The sequence below is a fragment of the Malania oleifera genome, chromosome 12 (assembly GCF_029873635.1).
Source record: "Malania oleifera isolate guangnan ecotype guangnan chromosome 12, ASM2987363v1, whole genome shotgun sequence".
NCBI lineage: Eukaryota > Viridiplantae > Streptophyta > Magnoliopsida > Santalales > Ximeniaceae > Malania > Malania oleifera.
Window position 1 is genome coordinate 84,738,788 of NC_080428.1, and position 24,362 is coordinate 84,763,149.

Below are 24,362 nucleotides of genomic sequence, written 5' to 3' on the forward strand. Positions count from 1 at the left end.
ATTAAAAGAAGATTCGTGCTTGCTTAGGGGAATTCTTTGAATATTTGAATTCAGAATATCTTTACTCTGCAGCCTGCCAAAACAACATAAGGAGAAGCTGGCATCCGATCTATTCCAAATAAGAAAAGAAAATGTATTAAGAAAAGAGCAAACAGACATTACATTACAACAACACAACAACAACAAAAACAAAACCAAGCTTTAGTCCCACTAGGTGGGGTCGGCTATATGAATCCTTTTCCGCCAATTTATGCGATCATAGACCATTTCTTTTGATAGATTCAAGGATATTAAATCCTTACTCACTATCTCTTCCCAAGTTATTTTAGGTCTACCCCTACCCCTTCTACTTCACCCCACAGTAACGAAGTCACTCTTCCTCACAGGTGCACTATGTGGCCTACGTTGCAAGTGTCCATACCATCTAAGTCGTCCCTCCCTTATCTTATCTTTTATAGGAGCTACACCTAACTTACCACAAATATGTTCATTCTTTAATTTATCTTTCAATGTTATACCACTCATCCATCTAAGCATTCTCATCTCAGCAACTTTTACTTTTTCGATATTACGTTTCGTCGTCGCCCAACATTCCGATCCATATAGCATAGCTGGTCTTATAGCTGTCCTATAAAAATTCCCTTTCAACTTTAAGGGTATTCTACGATCACAGAGCACACTTGAAGCACTTCTCTATTTTACCCAGCTTGCTTTAGCTCTATGCATTACATAATCTTTAATTTCTCCTTCAGCTTGCATAATAGATCCAAGGTATCGAAATCTACAAGTTCTATTTATTTCTTCATGATCAAGTTTAACTTTGTCTCCAATATTCCTCATATCATTACTAAAATTACATTTCATATATTATGTCTTATTTCTACTTATCCTAAAGCTTCTAGATTCCAAAGCTTCTCTCCATAATTCTAACTCAGCCTCTACTCCGTCCCTAGTTTCGATAATTAATACAATATCATCTGTAAACAACATATACGATGGAACCTCCTTTAGAATACTCTTAGTTAAGTGGTCCGTCACTAAAGCAAAAAGATAAGGATTCAAATTAGATCCTTGATGTACACCTATGGTGATTGGAAATTCTCTAGTTTCTCCATCTATAGTCCTTACACTAGTCATTATTCCATCGAACATATCCTGAATGACATTGGTATACCTACTACATACACCCTTTTTTTCTAAAACCCACCATAGGACTTCCCTAGGTATCCTATCATATGCTTTCTCAAGGTCAATAAATATCATATGCAAGTCCCTCTTCTTTTCCCTAAACTTTTCCATTAATCTTCTTAAAAGACAAATAGCTTATGTGGTAGATCTCCCAGACATAAAACCAAATTGATTTTCTGAGACCTTCGTTTCTAACCTTAATCTTTGTTCAACTACCCTTTTCCATAGTTTCATCGTATGACTCATAAGTTTAATTCCACGCTAGTTATTACAATTTTGTATATCTTCTTCATTTTTGTATATAGGTAATAAAGTTCTTTTCCTACATTCATCTAGCATTTTCTTAGTTTTTACAATTGTACTAAATAAATTAGTTAACCATATAATTCTGTTATCACCTAAGCATTTCCAAACTTCAATTGGAATGTTATCTGGTCCCATAGCTTTCCCACTTTTCATCTTTTTTAGTGCAAATTTAACTTTGTTAACTCTAATTTTGCGAATAAATCTCTTATTTTTTGTCTTTTCCTCATTTGACAATTCAAAGTTTAAGCCTTCTATTTGGTTTTCATTAAACAACTTACTAAAGTAACTTCGCCATCTTTCTTTAATGTCTTCGTCCTTAACCAAGACAATATCATCCTCACTTTTTATACATTTTACATTTCCTAAGTCCTTACTCTTCCTTTCCCTAACTTTAGCAAGTTTAAATATATCTCTTTCCCCTTCTTTTGTACCTAATCTATCATACAAACTATTAAATGATCCATATTTAGCTTCACTAACGGCTTTTTTTGCATTTTTTCTTGCCTCCTTATATTTTTCAAAGTTATCTCTGTTTCTACATTTTTGCCACACTTTATACCAAATTCTTTTTGTCTTTATGATTTTTTGTACATCTTTATCCCACCACCAACTCTCTTTGCTATTCGAGAATCATCCCCTTGATTCACCGAAAACCTTTTTTGCTATTTTTTTTAATAGAGCTAGCCAATCTATTCCAACGAGTATTTGTAACTATCCCATCCTCTATGGTCCAATCCCCATCTTTGATCATTTTATCTTTAAATTTTATTATATTTTCTGATTTTAGGTTCCACCATCTAGTTTTCTTACACTGGCTAATTTTATCATTTTTCTTCCATTTTTTAATATATATATCTAACACTAAGACTCTATGTTGTGTGGTTAGGCTCATGGTCATAAATTTCCACGAAATGGTCGAAATTTCTATTGAAATTTCCAATTTCCGTCACCCTCGAAATCAAAATGGCAATCGATTTCCGTATTGCATAATTTCCGTCGAAATCTCAACGAATCATCCGAAATTTATCGAAATCTTGAAATTTTAGTGAATTTGTCGAAATTTTAACTATACGTTGAAATTTCATCAAAATTCAAATGAGAAATTTAGGAGTGAATTGAAATTTCTATCTTAATTTATTTTATCGAAACAAAAGATTATTACAAGTTCTTTTGAAATTATATGAAAAAATAAACTTACGGTAACATTTTATTTAACCATTCATGTCTAAATTATCATTATTTGTATAATAAATAATATTAAAATGATTTATGAATTTCATTTGTATTAACTGAATATGTTTAATGTATATTATCTTACAAATATGTTTAATGCACATACTATTTTACAACTTTTCCACCTTATACAAAACATAGATGTATTTAATTTGTAATATATTAGTCCTAAAACTTATATTATTATGTTTGTTAACCATTTCTAAAGGTTCACAAAGAATTCCATGCTTCACTACTAATTTCTATTATTTTTTCAAATCAAAATCGAAATTGACATTGAAATTGAAATTTTCATCGAAATTTTCGTACTTTTGGAGCTTCGAAATTTGATTCAAAATCGAAATTTAAGACCTTGGTTAGGCTTTCACCTGGAATAACTTTACAATTCTTGCATGATAAACGATCTAACCTCCTAGTTAAAAAAGAAATCTATTTGACTTCTATTTTTTCCACTTTTAAAGGTTATTAAGTGTTCTTCTCTCTTCTTAAAGCAAGTATTCATTATACTAAAATCATATGACATAGCGAAGTCTAAAATCATCTCCCCAGACTCATTTTCATCTCCATATCCATATCCTCTATGTATCCTCTCATAATTTTTATTATCTCTTCCAACGTGCCCACTCAGATCTCCTCCTAAAAATATTTTCTCAGTCCTTAGTATGCCTTCAATAAAACTATCCATATCTTCCCAAAATTGTCTCTTAAGATTTTATGCTAAGCCGACTTGAGGAGCATAAGCACTAATGATATTTATTATCTCTTGTCCTAATACCATCTTGATTTTTATAATTCTATCCCTTACTCTAGTTACACCCACAACGCTATCTTTTAAGTTTTTGTCTATAATAATGTCTACTCCATTCTTATGTTTTTCTTTTCCAGTGTACCAAAATTTAAATCCTGATTTATTAATTTCTCTACCTTTCTCCCCCATCCACTTAGTTTCTTGAAGGCAAATTATATTAATTCTTCTTCTAATCATTGTATCCACAATTTCCACGTCCCTATATTTCAAATTGTTAATCTAATCCTAGTTTCTTGAACTAATGTCTTTACCTGCCCATGTCCAGAATGATGCTGGAACCCTCACATATTTGACACCATACCCGGGCGCCAACACGGCTCGTCGCTTCAGGACAACGACCTAACCCACCCTCGCCCACTTTTTGCTACACTAGGGTGGTTCAAGTGCAACGCGTTGCTTGTGGTGCACGCCCTAGCAAATATTTGGGGACAAGAAATCTTCCAAAAACTGCCAATAAAAGAAAAACAAAGGAAAAAAAAAAACAAATGAAACTAAATAAGAATACCCCATTTTAAACTCTTTTCATCATAACTAATAGAACAATGCAAGTTTGTCCATTCATGTTGCCCTTTCTTTTTCTTTCTCTTTGATTTACCGCCATCCAACCAGACTTCTTTTCCTCTAGGATCAAACAGCCTCAGGCCCACCTGGTCCAACAATTCTTGAACTTCTAAATGCTTCCCTAATCTCCTCTGCTGGGGTGGGCAAAATCCCATCCCTACACTGCTGCTCTTTGCACAGACCATCATCCTTAAAAACAGGAATATCCTCAATAGCATGTGAGTATCTCCAAGTAAAGCCAATGAATCAGAGGCATGTCCATATTGCTCCCACAACTCATCCAATAATAAACCACCATTACAAGCAAATTTGCTAGTTATCACTCTCATCATCCAACATATGATCCCATTTCTTTATTTCCTTAAGACATTCACCTTTGCTCATCTGAACCAAGCTTTTCAGCATTTGAATATTCCCCTATACACAAATTTCCCTCAGCATTCCTTCTTAAAGATTTTATCACCACCCAATCCAAATTATCTCAATTCTCATCAACTTGTTTTTCAAAAAAATAATTTCACCGCCCCCTAACCTCTGTCCAGTGGTAATACCTTGCTTCCCCCAAAGTCTTATCACAATTATTACCTTTACCATTATCTCATTTGCTCTAAATAACTTCCACGCTCTATGTCTGAGTCGTGTAACACAGGTCTGGTTCAACCCAGTGAGGAGTAATTAATAGGGATAGAAAACCTTTATATTCCAATAGTTAAGCCCAGCAAAAAAAAAAATCAGAAATGGAAAAGAGTCCCAGTTTCTGCCTATTTACTACGGTGCACTGCAATTACTAAGTTGGGAAAGAAAGCCACATTCTAAGTGGCCACCATTTGGCCAAAAGCAGTGGGTAGCCAAGACTGAAACTCAGATGGTCCAACTTTCTACCAAAGACTATCAAAGTCAAAAATCTACACGCCAAGCCATTGGTGATCTACCTTAACAACAAGAGAATATCAAGAGGAATTTTGGCGAGAGGAATGTTGTTGCTGATGTATTTAATTGCAAGAATAGATAATAAAGCATGAGCAAGCATAATGTCAAGGGTGCAATGGAAGTTGTCAGTAACACTGTTAGTGGTGATCAGTTTCAGAAGGTGAATAATAATAGTGGAAGCAAATCAGGAAGTACTGGAGAAAGGAATTAAGATAAAAGGAATTAATCAAAGGTTGTACACAACTAAAACTTTAAAGAGAAATAATGGCAGAAGTTTTCTATATTGGAGAGTCAGGCTGACTTGAGGAATGGATCAAAAAGGAGGTTAGTGATGGTGGTTTGTCAACAGCAAATAAAATATGGGGTAATGAGTCTTATTAGTCTGACTATGATAATAGTGATTTTGCATGCAATGGATGTTTGCTATTGAACGAATTTGGTGACCAATATGGGTACGATTTGGATTCTTCAGATTTGATGAATGATATTTTCCATTTGTTTGCAATTTTCGAAGATGATGGCATGAGTTAATACTTAATAGATTCATGAAACTGATCTTTAAAGCAAGTGTATTTCGCCAACTCCCATCTTTTCTGAGGGAATGAGCAATGATGGATGAGATCAGCTCGTGGTTGTGTGCTCCAAGAGTACATCAAGTTCAATGAAAGTCCACACGAATTATCGAATTTAAAGTGCTCTATAAGTTATGATGGCAAGTTTTGTGAGAGAGACAGCTAGAATGTCCCCCTCTCTCTCTCTCTCTCTGCCTCTCGTGAAACTGAACTCTCTCCCCATGTGCATACGGTGCCATGAAGCCTTCTGGTATAGGCTATGATGGACCAAACGATACAGATCAAAGGAAAATCCTTCAATCTGCATTTGGACAAAGGTCAAGGGGATCTCATTTTTGCTCATGGTCGAGAACAATGCTGCTCGCAAAAGGTAGGTAAGGCTATCAGAATAGGCTGCATCATGGTTTGCTAATTGGTTGTCAGTTTTTGGTCAGATGGAGAGGGGTTTTCAGAGTGTTTTCAAGGATATTATGCAATACTGGTTGTTGATCAGGCAGATAAAGGTGGGAAAGTTCTTGGAGTCAGGGTTGGGATGGAAAAGTAAGAGATATTTTGTGTTCATTCCTGATGGTGCAAAGGGTGATCGATGGCAAAACTTTGCAAGTGTTTTGAGAGAGCTAGCTAAGGAGTTACAGAAAGATTTTGGTGGTCTAGTTGCAGATGGTCCTCCACGCATCTGATCGTGGAGTCTAGCTGATGCTGAAAGGCAATACAGGCAAAGGCGAGGGTCGTGACTCGTGACAGCCAAGCTCCTTCTGGAAATCAAAGTATGGTGACTAAAAGGGAATAGAGGTGCTCTAGATCTGGTGATGCAGTTCAGAAGAAGGTCTCTGGACTTTCGAAGGCAGTCCAGTTGTCGCAAACCAACTGGAGTTGTATAAGAAGGAAGCTAGGGTTCTGGCAGGGGGTGCGCTCTTCTCAGAGGTAACTAGGGTTGCATTTGGTCAGAAGCTGCGAAGAGGAGTGGGCTGGGAGGAATGCTTTTCGTCTTGGATCTGGCTCAATTAATTGAAAAGGAAGGTACCACTTTTTTATATAAACTGGGACATTTATTTGAGCAAGCCCAAGGTTTAGGTAATTCTGAGTTGGACTCTAATGAGGAGTCTAAAGGACCTTATTCTTTGGGCTATATACAGAAGGTTAATGGAGAGAGTCAGGATGTTGGCTGGGGGAATGGAGACCCAGCTAAATACTTTCCGGGTCTCAAGAATGAAAAGGCCCAGATTTCAGTCCCTAGAGTAGGAAACGAGCAGTGGGAAGGAGAATGCTAGACCTTTGGTAATGAAATACATTTCCAGTCTCTAACACTTCAAATTTCGAGTCGAGCTGAACGAACTCTGGATCATACCCAAAATATTGGTAGTTCAGAGCCAGAACTAGACCATGGTGTTAAACAACTAACTACTCTTGCACAACATTCATATTCTCTGATGTGGAATTGAAGCTCTTTCTCTGAGTTCTCTCTTGAAGCGTCCAAGTGTTTGGATCTTTGCTCAACATACAAGATTGAAGCCTTCAAACCCTAGCCATCACCAGACATTGCAGCAGCGCAGCATCCATTGCCTGGCATTGTTCGTTGAAGGCTTTAATCCTCTTTAAGAATGGTTTTCGTTTTCTCTCATGTAACAACCCTCTCACCCTCACGTGAACACGAGCAAGGCCGTATTAGCAGGAGGCGATATTAAAGCATTTGGTGGAGATTGAAGGAAAATTCTTCGAACTGAGATTGGATAAAGAGGGGGAGACCCATTTTCTGTGCATGCTCGAGAATAACGCTTCTTGAAATAGGTGGGTTAAATTCACAAAGGAGGCAGTTTCCTGGCTCACCGATGGTCTATATACTTCTGTTCAGCTGGAAAGGGGTTCCAGAAGCGTTCACAAGCGAACTTCCATTGTTGGATGGCGATTAGGTGGACGTGGGAGGAGAAGTTTCTGGAATTAGGGCTGAGGGGGAAAGGTAAAAATTCTTTCATGTTCATTCCTGGAGGTGTCAAATGAGTTGGACCGTGAAGGTTCGTGAATGAGTACTGTGAATTTACGGAGGAAATTTGCCACAATTTTGAAGGAGCAGGAGTGGCAAGCACTTCAGTCCCCAGATTGTGGAGTAAGGTGATGATGAAAGGAAAGGTAGGCAAAGGTTGCTCAAGACGTCCACAATCAGAAAAATTAAGTCTTAGCTGTGGGGCTGATCTGCGATTGAAGGAATTGGGGGTGCTGTTACCAGATTACAATGCGGCTCGATCAGAGGTGAACATCGATAAGGTGCAGGGAACTTGGGTTCAGGGTTGCTGCTAATCTTGCAGAGGTGACTCAGGCCACGGAAGGGGACAATGGGAGTACGAATTATAGGCCTGGTCATCTAGTTCTCATCCTGGAATTGGGTCAAGTTTGCAAGAAAGGTGGTGCTTCTTTTTTAACAAACTTGGGCAATTTTATAGCACAGGCCCAGCATTTTGATAAGAATGCTATGGGCCTTTCTCTGGATTCAAATGAAGTCTCGTATAAACAGGGGCTTTCACAGATAGGCCTCATATCTAAAAAGGCCCAGGGCAAGGATATGGGTGTTCAGGCCCTTCCCTTGCATGACCCTGTTTCTGGACAAGCCCATTTTCCTAGCCAAAATTTACATACAGGAGAGGTGGGTATTCAGCAAGATGTTAATGAAGTACAAAATCTTTCTCCAGCTCTCCAAAACAAGCAAGATTGGATCAAAATTCAGAGTGTAATCAGGATGATTCTAATTTTATTTTGAAATCAGTTTGTGGAGAAGAAGATAATAAAAGAAGTATCAGATTGGCTGTTGATTCTGGTTTTGCAAGGATTAGAGGCTGGTGTCGACAGGATTAATGAAAACAAAGAAGCTGGATTGGGTGGGAAGTTTGGTGTTTCAGGATTTAATTCTGAAAAATCTAAGGGTCCTAAGGTGTATGTTCTTTGAAAGGCTGCAATGATGGGTGCATAAATGAAGAAATTATATGAAGCAGAAAGAGAGCACTCTAGTAAGATACAGCCAAAGGTTATAAGGAGAGATTTTGAAGGAAAGTTGACATTGTGGAAGATACACTTGCTAAGATGAAGGATATAGCAAATGATGGAGTTAGCAAAGGAAAGGAGGTTAATAAATGGGGACATTGTTCAGATAATGATAGTGATAGTACCAGCGAATTTGACTGTGGTGGTGGTTTGCTGTTGGATGAGATTCGGGAACAAAATGGATATGCTTTTGATTCCTGCAATGTTCTTGGGGATCTATCATATGTACATCCTGCTCCGATAGAAGGATTGGAGGGGGTTCCTATTTTTGAGAACAATGGGTTGGATAATAACCTGCAGTGCAATGATGGAATTTTTCCTACACCTGTGGAGGTGATTTCTAGGAAGGGCTTAGAAGCCCAAGATATAATGGATAAATTGCATTTAAAAATGTGTGATGTTAGTGGAATTGAAAAGTGCTTTGATGGGAGAAAGTACAAGGGAAAGAAGGGTCACAAGGAGCTTGCAAATTTAAAGTGCTCAATGAATTAAGATAGAAAGGGATTGATAAGGGGTTTTCTAGGATAGGAGTGCTTTTTGATTTTTTTTTATTTTTTATTTTGATTTTTTACTTGTTATTTTTTATTTTTCATCTTTATTATTATTTTTTGTTTTATTTATGCTTTTTATTTTTTCAGGTGGACCTCTTGTTCTCTTAGGCTATAACTTCTCTTTCTCAACCTAATAAACCTTCTTTAATTAACAAAAAAAAAAAAAAACCTAGATCATGGTGTTAAAAATGCAACTAGCCATGATGAGGGTTCAAAAGGTGGGGCGGAAAGAAGGAAAAAACTAGGACCGGTTTTGCGGGATATTGATGATGTCTTGTGTCTGGATTCTGATAGATTTGAGGGAAGTAAAGTGTATGCTTGTCGAAAGGCAGCTCATATAGTTGCTGAGATAAGAAAGGTGTGTGATGAGAACAGATAAAATTCTGGTTTAACGGGCAAAGTTTTCAAGGAGAAATTCTAAAGGAGAACTTAGTATAGTGGAAGACTCTGTTACAAAGGAGGTTGGGTGTGGCAATGGGGAAAGAAAAGAAAAGAACAAGAGGTCAGAAAGTGATGATTTTAGTGAATTTGACTGTGGTGGGGGATTGTTGTTGGATGAGATTCGAAAAAAAAAAAAAGTACAAGTACGTTTCTGATTCTTGCAAGGGGGTAGGGAATTTATCTTATGTTCATCATCCCCCATTGGATGGTCTGGAGGGAGAATCTATTTTTGATAATGATGGTGTTAAAGCTTGATATACACTGTTGGCCCACAACCTAATAGTTTAAACTTTTAGGTTAAGTGGTATTCTAACATCGTATCAGAGCTAGTTACCAAGAGGTCCTGGGTTCTGGTCTCGTTGCTCATGTTTGAATAAAAAATTATTGTGTTCCCTGTAATGGATGCCAAGTGCTGTCAGGCTGCACGTGCGGAGGAGTGTTAAAGCTTGATATACATTGTTGGTCCACAAACATAATAGCTTAAGCTTTAAGGTAAAATGGTATTCTAACAGATGGTTTGCTCAACAATTTACATAGTAGGGATGGAATTTTGCCTACCCCCATGGAGGAAATTCAGAAGGACTTACAAGCTCAAGATTTTTTGGATAAAAAGGATTTGAAGTTGAGTGAGATTGGAGAAAATGAAGTATGCTTCGAAGGTGGCAAAAGTCGAAAGTTGAAGGGTCGAAGGGAATTAGCGAATTTGAAGAACTCGGTAAATTATGATGGAAAGGGTTTAAAAAGGGGTTTCCTTGGTTAATTTTGTCAAGTTGCATGTTGTGATCTTCTGTTTTTTTGTTGTTTTGTTTTTCCTTTTTCCTGTTTTCTTGTGGACTCCTTGTCCCGCAAGTTGTACCTTCTTTTTTCCCTATCAAATATACTTTTTTTTATTACAAAAATAATAATAAATTATGATGGGAAGGGGTTGAGAAGAGGTTTTTTCTGATTTGGTTGTATTAGGGCTTCTATTTTATTTTCTTTTGTCTATTTGGTTGAGGATTCCTTATCCTGTTTTTGAGTGTGATTCTTTCTTCTCATTCTTAATAAATTTATTTCGCTATAAAATATTAAATAAATAAATTTTAATGTTTTCAATGTGCACCTCCTTAACATCATTAGGAAATGTAGTATGTGTTGAAGAAATATAAACAAACACAACTTTCCTTGCTTCGGTGAAAACACTTTTCTATATGTATTCAGTGAACAAGCTTAATACACAAGTTAAGATAAAAAAAAAAATAAGATGCTAAATGACCAGAAAATAAAACAGGCAGAATGACAGAATGCTTTGACCTGAGTGACAACATGTTGCGCACTTTAGGAGCACTTGGTATATCCATAAAAAGGGAAGTAGCAAAGAATGAAATGCGCCTCTGAGCCTCTAAATTTGCAGGTATATCCATTGCAGTATCTTTAACAGTAAGCAACAAATGTAAACGCTTGATCTGTTATCCACAGATTAAAACAATTCAGAATTAAGATATACAGATCTATATCGTGTCTGTGTATGTAAACATGAAACAGTGGAAATATTATGTAGCACACAAAACTCTTACTGACAACACTTTCAAAGCTTAAAGTCAAAATATGACTTGACCCAAGTGGGAAAGAAGACAACACATTATAAAAAGAAGTTAAGACCACCTGTTGATTCAGGGGGGCAGTATCGGGCAATGGAAAATTAATAGATGCAAATAATTGGGGTTCAATTACTCCAGAGAAAAGAGTTGGACCATTCTCCATTGATTGGGAAGTGTGAAGCAAACTCAATATTCTGCACGCATTTATAACAAAATTTCTTTAAGTGACTCATTTTCTTTGAATTGAAAAAGGAAACAAATTCTGAATGTTGCAGACCTGGAACCATTTTTCATCATATCATTGGTTATGAGCTCAAAGATATCCTGGAGTATTTTTGTAACTTCATAACGGTGTCCATTTCTGTCAACCTTAATATGTTGCACAACATGTCACTAAGAAACAGAACACTCAAAACTTAAACAAAATCTTTGAAATGCAAGAGTTACCAGAAGTTCAACTAAATCACCACATTTAGCCAGTAGAGCTGAGAGCTCACTCATCTTGAAGTCCTCAAGGAAACTGGATTTTCCTATGCTTTCTTCAACTTCAGCCACTATGCATGAAACAATCCTGAAAAGCAGAAGTACAAAACACCATAGATTCCATAATGAGAAGCTAAAAAAATTATGTTTATAGAATCCATTACATGATCCTGGAAAAAAAGAACCAAAAAACCCTGATATAGCTCTCCCTGCATCACTGACAAAAGCACAAATGATTAAAAGAATTTTTGAACCCAAAATTATAAACAGAAGAGTAGACTACCTTTCCTCCAGATCACCAACAAGAAGAAATTTAAATATGTATTTTAGAGATTCATAGCATTCCTTTACAGCAGAGTACATATATGTATCTTTTTTAATCTTTCTGAAAAGTTTTTCGTCCCTCCCAACAAAATCTCTTGCAATGCTCAATGCTGTTGAAAACTGGTAAGAGTACAAGAATACATTACACACGTCGATAAAAATAATCGGAATTAATAAAAAATTTTAAAAATATAGGGACTGTACCTTATTTGCTAGAAGGAAAACAGGCCAACGAACAATTCCAGAAAATAACTCCGATGAGAAAGGTATAGTCATTAATTCTAACTCTCTGTTTTTATTAAGAATATTTTTATCAGGTGTTTACCAGGTGATGGCAGTGGAAAATGACTCTTAAGAATAAATCAAAAGCAACCTGTTGCTAATCAAGTCCTCTGATCGAAAACTGTTGATAATTTGGTTCCACACCAGAACAAACTTGGCAAGACCTTTTTTCTCATTTTTTGACACCTGAGACAATAGCAGCCTCAGCAGGAAGAGAACAAGAAACGTTTAAGAAGTTTAGAAACAATATCATCAAATCAAAAATCATTTACCTTCTGAAATCTCCTGTAGGAAAAACCTTTTCTGCTTTTCTCCTGATCTTTCCGAGACGCAGGTGGGATAAGCAAAGCATTGAATGCAGAAGGCAAGGAGTGGAATCTACTCCTAAGCATACCTAATGTCCGAATCTGTACATAAAAGGAAGTGGGAGATGAAATACATACTTAACAAACATTACTTTGCTAACGAAAAGACAAATTACCTCACCAAGATGATGCAAAATGCCATAAATACCACCAAATAGTGCACAGTACACTGAATACCATATCTGCACGTCCATGAAATACACCTGAAAATAAACAAAATTCAAAAATGGTCGACATCAAACACTTGGACTACACAGAACGTAATATTGATCAGAAGGCATTGAAGTATTAAATTTATCTTTACTGCAGAAATTGGTTGAATTATGTATTTATGTCACTATTTGCTTTCCATGGGTGAACTGGGCTGGTCCACATGCTTGAACAATTCTTTTGAGTGGGTAGCGTAAAACAAGGGGAGTCCATTAACCAATTAAATACAAGAAATCATACAGAATTTATTATTGCAGGTTGAAAAAAGAGAGGAACTTCTGCTGATATTTTGGTATATACTAACAAGTATTATAGGAGCCCAAACAGCCAAAATTGCTCCAGCATTATTCTTGACTGCATCAGTAAGACAAGTTTTGTTAGAAACACAAGTGCACGAAATTGAGACCAGTATTAAATTGTTTAAATCATGAGGTAGGAAATGGACTTGCCTTCTGGGAAAAGCTCATGCCAATCATATCTTTCCACACCAATTTTCATGATCTTCTTTGTAGGTGTTATGAGTGGTTTTATCTGCGATTAATCAATTGCTTGACATATAACTGGTCTATAAGTTCACATGCATGCAAATGTCTATAAATAATCAAAAATAAGAATGATAATACAGCTATAAGTTATAACAATCCCAACTAAAGAGCAATATTTTACAGTTTCTACAACAGTAATGATAAAAAAGGTAATGATTGTATGCAGACTACTTGCTTATATCTTAGCACAGTACAAAAGGCTAACATCCCCTATCATGAAGTTGGACTGTATGGATTAGGTTGTCAATGGAGGATTTGTATGGAGTTGGATGTCAGTAGGTCAATCCTGATGCCTTTGAAGCCAGGCTAAAGGCAATGGATCCAATGTCAGAAAGGAGCATAAGTGCCAGGCAACCAAAAATCAGCACAAAACTCTGCAACCAAAATCAGCTCTAAACCCTTGAAAAGTTTGTGAAACAAGTTAGAAAAGAAATGGGAAAACTTCTCACACAAAATTGGATCCCATCAATTGTGGCTGACTCACCAATTATGCCTCCAAGGTTGTGAAAAAGGTGTAAAAGGTCCTATTTCTTATCAGGTATCTGAAATTTACATTGAGCACAATTGTGGTGAATTGGTCAGTTTCAATCAATAGAAGCGTGAAGGAAGCTAGGGTTCTGGATGGTGCAGAGACAATCATAGAGGTGGCTAAGACTGTGTTCAGGGAGGAGGCGGTGAAGAGAATTGGTTCGGGCTCCATGCTTCTCTTTTTGGACCTGGCCCAGGTAACTAAAAGAGACGGTATTTCATTTTTTACTAAATTGGACCAACTAACTAAACAGGCCCAATGTTTAGGAAAGGTTGATTCAAGCTTTAGCTTGGATCCTGTTGGACACCCACTTTATTTAAAAGCTTAGGCTGTTAGGTTGGGCCAACAATGTATATCAAGTTTTAACACTTCCCCGCATGTGTAGCCCAATAGCACATTGAGAGAGCAACACATCGCAATAACACCCATTACAGGGATTTTTTAAAAAACCTCACAATAACCACGAGCAATAAAACTAAAGCCCAGGACCTCCTGGCAACTAGCACTAGTATCATTTAAGATTCCCACTTTACCCAAAAGCTTAGGCTGCTAATAGGGGTGTACAAAAATTACTAAAAAACCGAGCAACTGACCGAAACCAAACCATTTGAGATTTCAGTTCAGTTTTCAGTTTCAGTTGTCAAATTTTGAAATATTATGTTCTTATTTGTACAACAATACTTAATTATTTCTGTTAGTTCTGAACATTATTCACCAAAATAGTTTATTTTTGCATTATTATTAGTATAATTAAACTCATTCAAAAAAAATTTAAAATTTGAATAGGAGTATTTAACTATTTATAGATGTGGATGAGGGCAATTTCCCGTTCCATAAACGACGTGGGACAAGTGGTTCCATACTTCCTATTTCCCTTTTCCATTCCCGCATGTTCAGTCTTCATAAACCACAACTCACAGTAGCAGACTGTGCACTGCAGCAATCCTCTTTGTCCCACCTCGACTGAATAGAAAAGCTGGGAGTGTGCTTGTTGTTATTAAAGAACAGCTTGGACCCCTTTCTTTTCATCTGCGTGGGTTTGAGCTGAGCAAGCAATTTCATCTGGGCTGTAGACCTGCGTTTTAAGGGAAAGTTAGAATTTCCCTTCAAGCCCAAATTGTTATCCTTTCATTTGAGCTCAAAAAATTTTAATAACTGGTTGCAAAACCAAACCGAACCGGTAAACCGGGTTAACCATTTTAACCAAACCGCAGTTATTGGTTTGGTATCAATTTGGGAATTTATAGAACCTGTTGAGATTTTGACTAAAATGAATGACCTAACTTCGAGATAGGTCTCTCCTTCTATTTATAATACAAATCAAATACAGTCTAATGACCAAAATACCCTTACTAACTCTCACTAATTAACATACTAATACACCTAATAATAATAATAATAATAAAAGACTAAAACAACCTTTAACACTCCCCCTCAAGCAGGAGCATAAATATTATATGTTTGTAGCTTGTTACGAATAAATTTAACAAGAGCACCCCTCAAAGCTTTGCTAAGCAAATCAGCAAGCTGCATGTCGGACTTCACGTAAGTGGTAGTAATCAGCTTCTGCACAAGCTTTTCCCAAACAAAATGGCAATCAACATCAATGTATTTTGTGTGCTCATGAAAGACTGGGATGGAGGCAATATGAAGAGCAGCTTGATTGTCACACATCTACTCCATAGGCTGAGAATGTGGAAAACCCAATTCTTCCAAGTCATAAGTAGTGTGAGTCACAGCTCTATACTCTGATTCAGCACCTGACCTAGCTACCGCAGTTTGTTTCTTGCTTTTTCAAGAAACCAAATTACCACCAACCAAGATATAGTACCAAGTAGTGGATCTTCGGTCAGAAGGCGACCCAGCCCAATCTACATCTGTATATCCCTAAATATAAGTGTGACCCTAATTTCGATATAAAAACCTCTTCCAGGTGCACCTTTGAGATATCTCAAGATGTGAATTATTGTGTCCTAGTGACTTGTCCTCAAAGAATACAAATATTGATTCACAACACTTGTTGCAAAAAATATGTCCGGCCAAGTGACCGTGAGATGATTCAACTTTTCAACAAGTCTTCAGTATCATCTAAGATTAAGAAACAAATCGCCCATATTCAGCACTAACTTGGTATTAGGATCCATGGGTGTATCAACCAGTTTTGATCCCAATAATCCAATTTCATTTAACATATCAAGAACATATTTCCTTAATGACAAAACAATTTCCATACGAGATCTAAGATACTTCTATACAAAATAAGTATTTCAATGGTCCCAAATCTTTGGTTTCAAACTTAGTCTATAGAAAAAGTTTGAGACTCTAAATACCTTTATCATCATCACCTATAATAACAATATCATCTACATACTCAACAAGGAGGATCCTGCCCGATGAAGTACGAAGATCAAACACAAAGTGGTCCACTACACACCGTCGAAGACTAAATTCAAGTACTACATCACTGAATTGACCAAACCATGCTATGGGAGACTATTTTAAACCATCTACTGCCTTCTTGAGCCAACACACTAAGCCTAACTCCTCCTAAGAAACAAACCCAGGTGGTTGCCCCATATAAACCTCCTCCTCAAGATCACCATGTAAGAAGGCATTCTTCACATCAAACTAATGTAGAGGCCAACGACAAGTGGTAGCCAAGGAAATAAATAGACGTACTGATGTAAGTTTGGCAACTAGAGACAAAGTGTCGGAATAATCCATACCATACACCTGAGTATACCCCTTATCAACAAGACGTGCCTTTAGACGAGCCACAAAACCATCAGGTTGCCTTCCAGAGTGTACACCTAGCGACAACCAACCACAGACTTATCAAGAGGAAGAGATACCAAGTCCTAAGAACCATAATCCTATAAAGCATTCATCTCATCAGCCATGGCATTCCTCCACCCAGAGTGAGCTAAGGCTTCCAAAACAGATTTAGGAAGGGTAGTCGATGATAAAGCAGTAACAAAACAAAAATAGGAGGGTAATAAGAAGTCATACCAAACATAGTTGGAAATGGGATGTTGGGTACATGTGCGTTTACCTTTCCGGACAGCAATGGAAAGATCAACATCATGGGAAATGTGGCCATTAGACGAGGAAACCAAAATCATGGTAGTACAAGCAAGAGGGGACTCTCTTCCTTGGAGCCGCTATCGCGAATACACCCATAAATTAGAACGATCGAGACAATAGGGAGGGCTCAAACGGCATGGAGACATAAATGGTTAATTGCACAAGGACAACAAACTAGAATCTAGAAGACTAGGCAGAGGAAGAGACTCAATGAGATCAAAAGCACTCAAGGACTGGGTGTAGTAAGGTGTAGGCTCAAAAGGTAACATCTTGAAAAACAAATAAGCGATGCAACATAGTATTATAACAACGATATCCCTTTTGAGTATATGAGTAGTCTAGAAAGACACATTTTACAGCACAAGTAACCAACTTATCCACCCCAGGAGTTAGTTGATGAACAAAGGACGCACACTCGAATATACGAGGAGATAGGGAAAATAAAGGTGAATTAGGAAAGAGAATGGGAAGAGATAGTGAGTAAGGATTTAATATCCTTGAATCTATCAAAAGAAATGGTCCATGATTGCATAAATTAGCAGAAAATGATTCATATAGCCGACCCCACCTAAGCGGACTAAGGCTTGGTTTTGTTGTTGTTGTTGTTGTTGTTGTTGTTGTAATGGGGTAAGGAATTTTTAGCAATAAGAACATAGGATGGGATCATGTTGATCAGATAGCAAGTAGTAAGTAAAGCATTACTCCAAAACACTTTACATACATGCATTTGATAAAGTAAGGTGCGAGTGATTTCAAGGATGTGTATATTTCCTCTCTGGAACCGCATTTTGTTGAGGAGTGTGGACACATGATGATTGGTGAATAACGCCAAATTGAGTCATATAAGTAGTGAAATGTGTACTGAAATACTCTTTAGCATTATCACTCCGAAGTATTCGAGCTGGCAAACCAAATTGAGTCTTTATTTCAAAAGAAAGGCACAAAATATATGAAACAACTCATAACAATTTTTAATTAAATATAGCCAAGTCATCCTTGAATACTATCCACAAAGATTACAAAGTACTGGAAATCCAACTCGGATACAACTCTACTAGGACCCCAAACATCAAAATGGACTAAAATGAAAGGGCTTACAGCCTGTTTATTGACTCGGGAAGCAAAAAAGGACATGATGATGCTTTTCCAACTGACATTAGACACAAAACTCAAATCATGAACTAGACATGCCAACTTTTCCAATGAAGGATGACCAAAGTGACAATGAATTTGGAAAGGTGTGGCAGCAGTAGTGCAGGTGGTAGAAGGAGATAGCAGCTTAACGTGATAAAGTCCACCAGCTTCACGCCCTCTGCCAATCATCTTCCTTGCCTGAATAACCACAGAATCAAGGAAGAATGTTATTGAACAATTCATGGATTTAGAAATCTTTCTAATGGACATAAGATTGAAAGGAAACTTGGAAATATACAAAACCAAAGGAAGAGAAACAGAAGAAGTGAGATTTACAGTCCCAATTCTCCTTACGGCAACGATTGATCCATCAGCAAGACTAACACAAGGTAAATTTGGAGGATACTGAAGAGTAAAGAAGAAAGTAAGTATACCTATGATATGATCAATGGCAGCTGAGTCTATAACCCAAGGACTAGGATGAGAAGTACTGGGTGACAAGCATGTTGTGGGACTACTTGTTTGGTTAAGAGATGCAATGGGAAGAGAAGCTTGTTGTGAGGCTTGATACTGCAAGAACTTGGAATACTCTTCCTCTGACATGAATTTAGTACGTTGCCACCCACTTGGACCAAAAGGGGTGGAGTAGTAGTGGCTGCATTGGAAACACGTGAAGGTTAACCATGGAGATCCCAACACTGCTCAATAACTTCTTGTAGAAATAATTCTCATTAATTGTAACATAGGTACATGACTGTATAAATAGATGTATAACAGAAGAATAGAAGGAAACAACCAAAGATGCTAAGGAAACTAAATATTCTAGGATATTCACACATTTACAGCCGAGATTCTCTTAGAAAAATAGGAAAGTAGACTAAACAGATTTGAAACTTTCCAACACTCCCCCTCAAGTTGGCTTGAAGATATCTTCCATGGCCAGCTTGCTAATGAAGTGTTCAAACTTTTTCTTTAGCAGTCCCTTTGTCAGTATGTCAGCTACTTGCTTAGTTGTCGAGATATCTTGCAGACAGATTACTCCCTCATCTATTTTCTCCTTGATAAAATGCTTGTCTACCTCCACAAGTTTAGTTCTATCATGAAGAACTGGATTGTGAGCGATAGCTATTGCAGCTTTATTGTCACAATACAGTTTCATTGGTAGTTGATTAGTAATCTTTAATTCTTCCAGCAACCTTTTGATCCATAGTGCTTCACAAATTCCATAAGCAACAGCCCTAAATTTTGCCTCTGCACTACTCCTTGCCACCACATTTTGTTTCTTGCTGCGCCATGTTACTAGGTTTCCTCCAACAAAGGTGCAATAGCCAAAAGTTGATCTTCTATCAGTGATACTTCCAGCCCAATCTGCATCAGTGTATACTTCAACTTGTAAATTCCCATGTCCTCCAAATAATTAACCTTTACCTGGAGTCCCTTTTAGGTACCTTAGAATCTTGTACACAGCATCAAAATGCTTGGGTCCTGGTGAGTGCATAAATTGACTTACCACACTTGTTGCAAAGGCGATGTCAGGGCGTGTATGAGAGAGATAAAGGATTTTCCCTACCAATCTTTGGTATTGCTCTATGTTGATCACTTCTTCAACCTTAGCTGGTTGGAGTTTTATGTTCGGCTCTATAGGTGCTTCTGCTGCTTTGCACCCTAGCAAACCTATTTCTCCAAGTAAATCAAGCACATACTTGAGTTGGTAAACAAAAATTCCTTTCTTTGACCTTGAAAATTCCATACCAAGAAAACACTTCAAGTTTCCTAAGTCTTTGATCTCAAAGTGGCATGTGTTTATTCATCAAATTGTTGAAAAAAAAAAAAAAAAAGCGGAAGAAGAAGGATAAGCATTATTATTCAATGATCTGAAAAGTTGGAGAGTACATCAAGTGAGAAGTGTGGTCTACTGAGATATTTATTAAGATTCCGTTTGTATGTACTTGGAATTTTTGAATCCTTTTCATTTTTTTTTCATATAGCCCCGAACCCAAGCTGCGTTACAACTTTTTGTGTTGATCATTTTGATCCTAAGTAAGCTTTTGGAAAGAGTAGTGGAAGTCTCATTTGTTAGTGTTCCTATCATAAGATCAATGTTTGCTTGTTGCTTGTACATAAATGCCTAATTCCCCATGAGAGTGTGTGTACACCATTGTCAACTCCATAGAGAGAATCCTCACACGAAACACTTTTGTACCCATGAGTTATGGAGTTGAACCTTTTGCTTGAGATGTTCTTCATGTTGCATGTGTCAAGGCTTCTGGTTAGATGGATATAGTTTGGAACACACACACTCTGTGGATTGCTTTAGGTGGATTGCTTATGATAGGGTTATTGAAATCCTAAGATTGTTTTGATTTGTGAATCTGCAAAATGTGAATTGATGGGCCATTTTATTATTTTCTTAGTCTCTTTCATCTCTTATGCATGGATATTGCTAGGGACTAGCAATAAGCAAAGTGGGGGGTGTGATAAGTGTATGAAAGTGCTCTCTAAATACACTATTATTGGACTAAAATGCTAAAATGTGAATAGAAATCATTGGAAATAATGTGTATCCTTGAATTGAGTTTCTATTCACTCTGAGATACTCCTAAGAAGATTTTTATGTTTAATTTTAGAGTTTATAAAAGAGCAAGTCCAAGCCCAGTCAAATTCAAAGGAGGACTCTCATGGGCTTTGAAAGCAATTTGGATCAAGAAAAAAAAATGAAAAAAATCACAAAAGGAAATTGCAAGAATTCCAAGTCATAAATTCACTAGGAGAAAGCCTGGACATATTTCTGTATTTTAATCAAAACTTTCTCATCTGATATTGGATGGGCGTGATTCAAGTGGCATTGGAAAGCTTACGAAAAGAGCTACAATTCATTGTGAGATAGCATTTCTCTAATCCGGACATTTGCTGGGTTCAAAGTGGGCCACAATCCAAGCCTAGAAACTAGAGGATATTTTTCATCGTTTTACTTTTTATATTATTCCGTTCTAAGGGTTTTGTGAAAGGAGATATATAAGCTAAACTTCTTGTGAAGAAAGGGGAGACTAGACACTTTAAGGTTTTCTCTAGAATTTATTTTTCTTTCATCTTAGTGTGGAAAACTAAAATTCTCAAGTAGGGCTAGGGATGAACTTGCACACTAGATGGTATTTTCAATTTATTTTTAATTTATGTATTTGATTTTCAACTACTAAACTCCTTTGTTTTATCATTCTCAATTCATTGTTGATGTTTTCTTCTCCAAATAATCATAGAATTTATTCTATTTATGGATTCGGTCATGCTTTCTCTACTAAATGGATTAGTTCTTTGATTATGTTTGCATCAATTATTTATCTATATTGATTTACTTCTTCGCTGCAATATCGCTCCCTGAGTATATTGTTGTTGTTGGGTTTTTTTCAATAGGGATAATAATTTACGTATTCTAAAAGTGGGGAATGATTATTCAAAGGGTGACATTTGATTTAATTTTGGTTTATAAATCTATACCTTCCGATGGGAAATTTTGGGAATAAAGTTCCCAAATGAGTTATTCAATGAATTAAGAATAATTAAAATACCAGATTTCTGCAAGGGATTCCCGACGCTTTGTTCGTTCTTTGTTCGCCACAATGCGACACCTATGGTGCTTCTAGTAGTTTATGTTGATGGCATCATCATCACTAGCAATGACCAAAGTAGGATTGCAGATGTCAAGTAGTGGCTTCAAGAAAAAATTAAAATCAAGGACTTGAGTACTCTGTGTTTCTTGATATTGCGATTCTACGATGTAATGAAGGGTTGAATCTATCTCAATGAAATTATATCTTGGCGTTGCTAAGCAAGATTGGTATGTTGGGAGCTAAACTGATTGATACTCCTGTGGATCCCTTTATGAAGTTGTCTAAGGACTTTTTTTGATAATCACACTGAATAAACCATGGTAAATTTAAATCAATTTCATAAAATTTGCATGGTTATTACTTTACTTTGGTATTGAATCAGTTGATACTTGACACTAACTCTATTCTGCATTAACTAAGTTATGTTAATTGGTATTGGGAATTTTATTTAGGTTATTAGTTTCATGGTAGTCAATTCCATATGTTTGAGTGAACCCCTTCGCCACAAGTCTTGCTTTGTACCTTTCTATACTCCCATCAATGAACCAGAAGGAAGACCAGAGGCAGAAGTAGATTTCAGCAGTTGAAGAAGATGATCCACCTATTCAGCACTTAGGAAATTAGCTTCAATGGCTTTAGGGACTGCATGATTGCTACCAGAGGGTCTAGAATTGTTGCTTTTCCAGTTTGCTGGCTTTCCATGGAGTTTCCAGCAATTTTCTTGAGTGTGGCATGGCTTATTGCAATAGTCACACCATACTCGAGGCTTATCTTCCAACCTCCTTGGATTAGAGTAAGGCTGCTGTGCAGAAATATTGGCAGAAGCCAAATCAGTGTTACCAGCAGCATGAGGAGCAGGATTATTGGCAGCAAGTAAAGCAGAATTTTCTAGTGTCTCATCCTCCTTTTTCTTCATCATCACACTCCTTCAAAAATTTTCTAGATGTACTTCATAAAATACTTCCCCGAGTGGGGGTAGAGGCTGTCTCCCTAGGATTCTTCCCCTTACTTCATCAAACTCATCATTAAGTCCAGCCAAGAACCACCATCTTCTTATTGTGATTGTAATCAGGAGGATTTTTCCATTCATAATCATTGAATTAATCTAGATCTTGCCATAGGACCTTAAGAACATTGAAATACCATGTTACACTGCCTTCCCCTTGATAAGTATTGCTGATCTTCTGCTGCAGTTCATAAATCTGAGAGTAATTCTCAAGGTCAAAGTACATCTGACTCATGTTGTCCCTGAGTTCTTTTGCAAAAGAATAGCACATGTAATTAGCACTAATCACTTCATCCATAGCATTCACGAACCATGCCATCAGCATAGAATTTTCAGCATCCTATATAGCATAAGATGGGTCTGTCTTCTCAGGCTCCTTAGCTTCACCAATCAAGTACCCTATCTTCCCTCTTCCACGAATATACATCCTGACAGATTATGACCACCGCAGGAAGTTGGTCTCATTCAATTGTATATCGGTAATTTGGACAGAGTAAGGTTCAGAATGGGTAGGTATGGTTTCAGGTTTGGTTTCGGGTTTCAGGTTTGGTTTCGGGTTTAGCTTTGTTTGAAGTTTCAGCCATGGCTATAGCAACAAAAGAGATTAGGGTAGAGTTGAACAAGGAAGAAAACCCTATAGAGATTAGGGTCAAATTGGAGCCGCCAAGGGAAACTAGGGTTTACACAAGGCCAATAGCCGGACCTAGCTCTAATACCATCTACAATGAGATAGCTTCTTGTGCAAATAATTCTCATTAATCGTAACATAGGTACAGGTCTGTATAAATAGATGTACAGCAGAAGAATAGTAGGAAAGAACCAAAGATGCTAACTTCTAGCAATGGGGTTTTGTAGGGTTAGGGTTAGTCTTTAGTGGGGTTTTTTTTAGGCTATATGGTTGGTTTTGTGAAATAAAGAAGGGTGGAGGTGGATCTGAGAAGGGCAGCGATGGGAAGGTGTTTCGTATGATGGCTAAGTGTCATAGGGTTTAGGTTGGATCAAGCTCTGATACGATGTTGAGATTTTGAAAAACTGAATGATCTAACTTGAACAATGGTCTCTCCCTCTATTTACAAATCAAATACATTCTAATGACCATAATACCCTTACTAACTCTTATTAATTAACATACTAACACATTTAATAATAATACTAAAAGACTAAAATAACCTTTAACAAAACCAATAATTTCAGTTCAGTTATCAGTTTAGGGTCAAACCAGACCGATGAGAACCGATTACACCTCTAATTGTTACATTGTGGACCAACAATGTATATCCAGCTTTAATACTCCCACGCACGTGCAGCACATCATGTGGGGAGATAAGCACACGGTAGATAACACCCATTATAGGGAATATAGTAATTTTTCAACACGACATGATAAACATAGACAACAAGACTAGAACCCAAGACCTCCTGGTAACCAACTATGATACCATGTTAGACACCCACTTTAACTTTAAGCTTAAGCTATAAGGTTGTGGACCAACAATGTATATCAAGCTTCAACATATCCAAAGGGAGGCTCCCCTTATATGGGGTTCCCACAAAAGGATCTCAGTGGCAATTTGACCGATGATTTGAAA

At 37.0% G+C, this 24,362-nt stretch overlaps 1 protein-coding gene across 2 annotated transcripts in view; it reads right to left on the minus strand.

Annotated features, from left to right (window-relative positions):
- LOC131144790 (putative callose synthase 8) overlaps nucleotides 1-24,362 on the minus strand; it is a 173,866-nt gene that overhangs the window by 77,367 nt on the left and 72,137 nt on the right. For both annotated transcript variants that reach the window (XM_058093652.1, XM_058093651.1), the window contains 11 exons: nucleotides 13,317-13,398; nucleotides 13,172-13,221; nucleotides 12,774-12,860; nucleotides 12,565-12,699; nucleotides 12,384-12,478; nucleotides 12,215-12,299; nucleotides 11,970-12,130; nucleotides 11,651-11,774; nucleotides 11,481-11,572; nucleotides 11,268-11,397; nucleotides 10,917-11,068 (listed from right to left, as the gene is read on the minus strand). In XM_058093652.1, coding sequence (XP_057949635.1) covers nucleotides 10,917-11,068; nucleotides 11,268-11,397; nucleotides 11,481-11,572; nucleotides 11,651-11,774; nucleotides 11,970-12,130; nucleotides 12,215-12,299; nucleotides 12,384-12,478; nucleotides 12,565-12,699; nucleotides 12,774-12,860; nucleotides 13,172-13,221; nucleotides 13,317-13,398 — 1,193 coding nt within the window. The remainder of the gene's footprint in view (nucleotides 1-10,916; nucleotides 11,069-11,267; nucleotides 11,398-11,480; nucleotides 11,573-11,650; nucleotides 11,775-11,969; nucleotides 12,131-12,214; nucleotides 12,300-12,383; nucleotides 12,479-12,564; nucleotides 12,700-12,773; nucleotides 12,861-13,171; nucleotides 13,222-13,316; nucleotides 13,399-24,362) is intronic.